Below are 7,818 nucleotides of genomic sequence, written 5' to 3'. Positions count from 1 at the left end.
AATTACAGCATTTTGTATTATTTCTTCAAATCCAAAAGAAAGCTGCACAATGCTCATTTCACACCGAACATTAATAAAAAACTTAGCATCAAACTTATGAAATAGTACACCATTCTAGTAGTCTTGAACCTTGTCTATTGGTTAGCAAAAACATTAAATTCTCTTAAATAAGAAATTTGAATTCTTGGACGTACCTTAGCAATCAAATTTATAGCTCATTGTAGAAAAGCACAACTCCTCCAACCCATAGTAAAAGAAATAGACATTATGCATTTGTTAGAATCTTCATCCAGAAATACAAATTAAAATAAAAAAGATATTAATAAAACATCATTAAAATTAAAAAATTAGAAAATGTATAAGATAGAAAACCCTACATCCTCTTTATTTTTTAATGAAAAAAGTAATTTCAACTTTTCATAGAAAATATGAAACTAGTGACCATTGACATATATTGCTATGTAAGCAATACAATACAAACTGTCAAGAATAACATCGTGGCTATAATACAAATTGCTGTTAACAAAGGCAAAAGCCCAGAAGAAGTACACGGGAAGAACAATAGAATGACGAAGCTAAAAATACTCCTACACAAACTCACAACATGCAATAAAAAATACTATAGATGTTAATGGGAGTTTTGAACTCTGGCGACAGGTGGATGGATTGCTATTGCAACTGATCGTTTGAGACAATGAGCAGAAGCAACGGATCTTATATTAACTGATTATAAAATTTTGTAATTTTTGAGTTAGATCATCTGTTATTGCTAAGTTTCAAAACTTTTCTAATTTATAGCCTCTGCTTCGTATCAGTATGAAGGAGCTGCAAGGGAAGGAGGAAGAGGCCCAAGTATTTGGGATACTCACTCCCATACCCGAGGTTAACTTTTACCTTGCATTTCTATCGATTGAATTTCCCTCAGGCAATTCTTGTTGAAGATGATCTAATTATAGATAAACAACACCTTGTATAAATTGAAATTAAGTTAATATTCACAGACATCAAAAGACGGCATTAACCATGGAGGCAACTAAACTGCAATCAGAATAAACTGGACAAATATATTAAGACATATATAGAGCTCATATATGCGGGTTGATACGAGAACATCTATTGCAGTCTAATACTATAACTGATGAAAAATTCTATAAAACTGTGTCTTAGTTTGATATTTTCCATGTGAAAAGCAGGATTGATGATTCTTCTGTGCTGAGCCCATTTCTCGCCTTTCAAGTCCAGTAACTCTTCACTTTCCAATTTCTTCAGAGCATTATTGGCCTCAATTTTCTCATAATCATCAGACCTCAGAGAGAATATCTCTTGCACCAGCTGGGGATCTGCAATATTTGTTCCTGCAACAGGTGCAAACCAAAGCAAGAATGTGCTCCCTGTAATGAAAAATCACACCCCAAGAAAAAAAAAAGTTAAGTATGATGGAGATCAACCCATTAGATTTCAGAATTAGAAATTTAAACACTATTCGTCGACAGGCATCAGATATATTTTGGCCTTACTTCACCCTGTGATGAGTCCTTACAGAACCACTTGTGTGGGCAAGATGTTACTGGTAGGAGTACTGAAGGTGGTTAGCCCTCAGTAATCTGCCCATACAAGTAATTCCCTGCTCATACATTAAAGAACAATTCATGTCTCACTAGATTGGAGTTCTAGATAGTTTATCTAGAACAACAATAGGATTTTCAACGAAAATGTATGGTTTACATGGGTTGTTAAAGAAGCAATCTATTCTTATAACCCCAAAGAAACCAGTAGCTCAATGGTTAAGAACCCAAGCATACTGATGGGAGGTCCTAGAGGAGATTCCTAGTCAAACAATCAGTGTTTCTTAAAAAAGGAGGAGAAAAAACTGTTACAAGAATAACAATAGAGAAAAAAACAATAATAACAAGACTGCACCATAGATTTTGGTCCACTGATGATAGAATGATAGAACTCTGGGCAGAATATCATGGTGTGTATGGTTTAAATGGGTTGTTAAAGAAGCAATCTATTCTTATAACCCCAAAGAGACCAACTGTAGCTCAATGATTAAGAACCCAAGCATACTAATGGGAGGTCCTAGAGGAGATTCCTAGTCTAACAATCAGTGTTTCTTAAAAAAGGAGGAGAAAAAACTGTTACAAGAATAACAATAGAGAAAAAAAACAATGATAACAAGACTGCACCATAGATTTTGGTCCACTGATGATAGAATGATAGAACTCTGGGCAAAATATCATGAGAAAACTATAGCATAGGATTAGAGCTGGCCTGCTGCATCATCTTCATCATCTCTTTAGCATTTCCAAGGAAGAGCTTGTATGGAGACTGAAAATGCATCTGTATTTTTCTAGGCCTCCACCACACAAGTTGGAGAAGTACTGATCCGTAATTTTATTCAATATTAATTCTATTTGTCCTCATGGCATAACTGCATTCTGTATTGGATCTGAAACTCAGATCCAATACAGAGAATAATGAATAGCATTCATTATGGTTTACTGGGATGGAGAGCTTCTGTACTGGTGTGTATGTGGTGGGTGGTTCTTGTAACAGTAGAATTCCCACTAGATTCTCATATTCGGTACAGCCTCTGCTTCACATCAGGATGGAGCAGCTGCAAGGGAAGGAGGAAGAGGCCCAAGCATTTGGGATAAGTACTCCCACAAACCAGATTAACTTTTACCTTTCTATACATCTATTTATCTACATCTTCCATTTCTATCGATTGAATTTCCCTCATGCAATTCATTTTAGTAGCTTAATAAAAAAAGCAACAATCTTAGAATGACCTTAAAAATTTAACACAAAGTTTAATGATCGATTGGAATTGATGTATAGATTTTATTTAGCACTGTAAATGGGATACTCCTTCCCCTCAATGTTCTTGCTTTCGTCATATAGCGGTTTAATGTAATTGTGTTTTGTTTTCTTATCACTTTTTTCTGTAAATATGTGAATATAGGCTAAGGCCTTGAGGTAAATGAGTCAAAAACTTTAAAAGGGGACAGTACGATAGTATCAATGTATAAAGCAGAAACGCAGATTTTGCAAACTCAGGTAAGTGAGGCAAACTTACCTGAGTTTGCAAAATCTGCAAGAGAAAATACGTAATCTGCAGGTTAAAGAAGTTGTTTGTGGAAGGCACATCTATTTGTTGTTCTAAGTCTAGTATGTCATAAAAAAATCAACCAATTCACTAAATTTATAAATTAGAAAGGAAAAGAATGCCTGAAATGACTATGAGCTGGGAAATGGCCTGTTGTTGACAAGAGTAGATTGCAGGAGCTGCTTGGTGGAAGGCACATCTATTTGTTGTTCTAAGTCTAGTTTATCATAAAAAACAACCAGTTCACTAAATTCAAAAATTAGAAAGGAAAAGCATACTTGAATTGACTATGAGCTGGAAAATGGCCTGTTGTTGACAAGACTAGATTGCAGAAGAGGCTGCTAGGTGGAAAGCACATCTACTTGATTTTCTAAGCCTAGTTCATCATAAAAATTAATCAGTTTACTAAATCCATAAATTAGCAAGGACAAGAATGACCGTACTAACTATTGAGCTGGAAAATGGCCTGTTGTTGACAAGAGTAGATTGCAGAGCCTAGTTGGTGGAAGGTACATCTACTTATTTTTTTTTTAAGCCTAGTTTTGTCATTAAAATCAACCAGTTTACTAAATCCGTAAATTAGAAAGGAAAGAATGCTTGTACTGACTATTGAGCTGCAAAATTGCCTGTGGTTGACAAATGTAGATTGCAAAGCCTAGTTGGTGGAAGGCACATCTACTTGTTTTTCTAAGCCTAGTTTGTCAAAAAATTAACCAATTTACTAAATCCATAAATTAGAAAGGAAAAGAATGCTTGTAATGACTATTGAGCTGGAAAATGGCCCATGGTTGACAAGAGTAGATTGCAGAGCCAAGTTGGTGGAAGGCACATCTTCCTTTTTCATAAAAATTAACCAGTTTAATATATTCATAAATTAGAAAGGAAAATACTGCTTGTACTGACTGTTGTGCTGCAAAATGGCCTCTGGTTAACAAGAGTAGATAGCAGAGCCTATTTGTTTGTTGGAAGGCACATCTACTTGTTTTTTTAAGCCTAGTTCATCATAAAAATTAACCAGTTTACTAAATCCATAAATTAGAAAGGAAAAGAATGCTTGTACTAACTATTGAGCTGCAAAATGGCCTGTGGTTAACAAGAGTAGATTGCAAAGCCTACTTGGTGGAAGGCACGTCTACTTGTTTTTTCAGCCTAGTTTGTCATAAAAAGTAACCAGTTTATTAAATCCGTAAAATTAGAAAGGAAAAGAATGCTTATACTGACTATTGAGTTGCAAAATGGCTTGCGGATGACAACAGTAGAATGCAGAGCCTACTTGGTGGAAGACACATCTTCTTGTTTTTTAAACCTGGTTTGTCATAAAAATTAACTAATTTACTAAATCCATAAATTACAAAGGAAAAGAATACTTATACTGACTATTGAGCTGGAAAATGGCCTGTGGTTGACGATAGCAAATTGCAAAGCTTAGTTGGTGGAAGACACATCTACACTTGTTTTATAAGCCTAGATTTTCATAAAAATTAACCAGTTCACTAAATCCATAAATTACAAAGAAAAGAATGCCTATACTGACTATTGAGCTGCAAAATGGCACGTGGTTGACAAGAGAAGATTGCATAGCTGCTTGGTGGAAGGCACATCTACTTATTTTTCTAAGTCTAGTTTGTCATGAAAATTAACCAGTTTACTAGATCCATAAATTAAAACGAAAAAGAATGCTTTATAGTATTATACTGACTATTGAGATGGAAAGTGGCCCTGTGGTTGTCAAGACTAGATTGCAAAACCTGCCTGGCGGAAGGCACATCTACTTGTTTTTCTAAGCCTGGTCTGTCACAAAAATTAATCAGTTTACTAATTCCATAAATTAGAGAGGCATTCTAAAAATGGCCCTGTGGTTTTCTAAGCCTGATTTGTTATTAAAATTAATAAGTTTGCTAAATCCATAAATTAGAGAGGCATTCTTAATATGGCCCTGTGGTTGGAAAGACTAGATTGCAGAGCCTGCCATGTACTTGTTTTTCTAAACCTAGTTTGTCAATTACAAAGGAAACGAATGCCTGTACTGACTATCGAATTAGAAAATAGCCTGTGGTTGACAAGAGTAGATTGTAGAACCTGCTTGGTGGAAGGCACTTCTACTTGCTTTTCTAAACTTATTATAGAGAATATGTAAGCATCCATATGGCGGTGACACATTATGGCTCTTTTGGGTGTCAAGGGACCTTCTGTTAGTTCACAGATATTATTGTCTTTTCTTGGTTGTTTGACAGAGATCGACCACATGGTGGGTTGCTAATTCTTGTTTATTGAGAAGAAAAGCATGTGTGTACAAATAAGTCCCCACAAAACTGCACATGATACAATTAGAGGAAGCCTATGACAAAGCCCTAGAAGTAGACCTAACAGCAGGGCATCCTAATTAAGATAACATTGTTTTTGGTTGATTTCCCTACACAAAAAAAGCATTTGACAATCTTGTTCAAGTGGCAAAATAAAGCCATCTTTATTACTTTTTATGGCGTCTGCAATCATGATGAACTAACAAAGCACACTAATCCACACATTAGAGTTGTTTTGGGTGTCCAGGTACCTGTTAGTTCACAGATATTATTATCTTATTCTGGTTGTTTGACAGAGATAGACCTCATGGCGGCTTGCTAATTCTTGTTTAGTATGAAGAAAAGCATGTGTGTACAAATAAGTCCCCACAAAACTGGACACGATACAATTAGAGGAAGCCTGTGACAAAGCCCTAGAAGTAGACCTAACAGCAGGGCACCCTAATTAGATAATATTGTTTTGGTTGATTTCCCTACAGAAACAGAGCATTTAACAATCTTGTTCGACTAACAAAATAAAGCACTCTTTTACTACTTTTTATGGAGTCTGCAAACCATCAAAAACTAATAAAGCACAATACTACAATTAAAGATTCAAGGATTCAAACAAAGAAATGCAGAGATGAAAATCCACACAAATAAATTACTAAGAGGGTCATAATCCACACGAAAAAAGTAAATGACACAATCAGTAGTCCAAATGCAATGCTTATTGTAAAGAATTCGACTAGAAAAATACAATACAATGCCCATTAAAACACATACCAGGTGCTGGAAAATGTATAAACTCCACCGCCCACATTTGCACAAATTTGTCGGGCAGAAGAAATAGGCCTCTGCTATCACTTATTCCTCATTTCATACTTCTCATACAAATCCTTGCGCAGTTCTTCCGCAAATATGAAAAACAACAAATGCAAAATGTTTCTGCGAGCAGTCAGGGAAATGAACAACAATTAATGCTTTAAAAAACAATGAATAGCATTCTTTTATATAGGCATCTCATGAGTTTAACCGTTTGGTACTGCTTTTTTCCTTAAAAAAACATTTCCGTTGAAAGGAGCGCAGTTCAAACGGCTGGAAGATTGTCTCAGACATTTACATTAAGCTTGGAAGATTTTTGCAGATTTATGTTCCAATCCTTTATGTTGTTCATTTCAATTGATACATAATAAATATTTTTATTATTGATTCATTATATACTTTTAAAAAATTTAAGTTATATTGATTAAAAAATTAGACAAACGATAAATTCATATTTCACAAATTTTTTGAAATAGTAATATTTCAAACACTATAGTATATTGATTAAAATGATAAAATGTTTATATTTCAAAAAAAAATAATAAAATTTAGAAAAGATTAGATTTGAGCTTAGATAAAGTATATGTTTATAACATAATTTAAGAGATTCAAAAGATAGAGATAGAACATATTTTACAATTTTCATAAAATGACAATCATCTTTTGTTTATAGAGTTAAGTACCCTTTTTTCTTTTTTCTTTTTTTTGTCTTAACATTTAATACTAGAATATCAATTGTTTGTAGCCTCATTCATTATAAATCTCGGTTAATTATTTATTTACATTATAACTCCAATCATACTTTCATATGTACTACTACATCCCATGCTTCTCGTATTCATATGCATCTCAAATCCTCTATCCCATTATCCTAGTCCATTACCTTGCCCACCCTTCTTACCCGCATACTCAAACTCATATACACCAAATCTAGATTTATTTATCCTAGGTCATTTATGTAATGTGTGTGAGAAATCTTATATGACTTCAATCTAAATGAAAATTAATATGTGTAACTCCCTCCATTTTTCTATTAACCATTCTAAAGGTGGTAACTTTTTACATGTTTGTGCAACAATTCATTGTCAAAGTATTATTTAAAGAGATTACTTAAGCATTTAAATACATTATGGAATCATTTGATTGTCACACAATTGTTTATGATCCTAACACTAGAAGGAACATTTAATTTAAGAACATTTTGATTTGGAGCATTAAAAGTAACAACACCTACAATATTAGTATAATCCTTAAGAGTATATTTCTACGGGATTTAATGTCAATCAACACAATGTCCATATTTATTACAAGATTAGATCTAATACAATAATATTATTCTCAAAAGAATATGCAGAAATGGATGAGAGTGTCATCTAAATGCTAAAAAATAACACAAGAACCACAACCCACCTACTCTTTATTAATTACAATAGTGATGTTAACTTGAATGAATTTAGCTTTAGCATATTTGTTGGAATGACTAAAATTATTATTATTATCTAAAGAAATGTCACAAACTAACATCAATAGGTGCTTAAGGAGCCACCACGTGCTTACAAACCCTAGGTACAAAGTGAGCCTCCTAAAACTGAGAGAAGC

General features: G+C 33.8%; 1 protein-coding gene across 1 annotated transcript; it reads right to left on the bottom strand.

The window, feature by feature from the left end:
- Nucleotides 1–1,039: 1,039 nt before the first annotated feature.
- Nucleotides 1,040–6,466, bottom strand: LOC131077068 (cytochrome P450 734A1). Its single transcript, XM_059211067.1, has 2 exons — nucleotides 6,181–6,466; nucleotides 1,040–1,391 (listed from the first exon to the last, which is right to left on the bottom strand). Exons 1-2 carry the CDS (start codon nucleotides 6,215–6,217, stop codon nucleotides 1,114–1,116), a joined length of 315 nt encoding a protein of 104 aa, XP_059067050.1. The 5' UTR covers nucleotides 6,218–6,466; the 3' UTR covers nucleotides 1,040–1,113.
- Between the last annotated feature and the right edge of the window lie 1,352 nt (nucleotides 6,467–7,818).

Source organism: Cryptomeria japonica, chromosome 9 (genome assembly GCF_030272615.1).
Source record: "Cryptomeria japonica chromosome 9, Sugi_1.0, whole genome shotgun sequence".
NCBI lineage: Eukaryota > Viridiplantae > Streptophyta > Pinopsida > Cupressales > Cupressaceae > Cryptomeria > Cryptomeria japonica.
The sequence above is the reverse complement of the archived record's forward strand: the minus strand, read 5'-3'. Positions and strand labels throughout refer to the sequence as shown.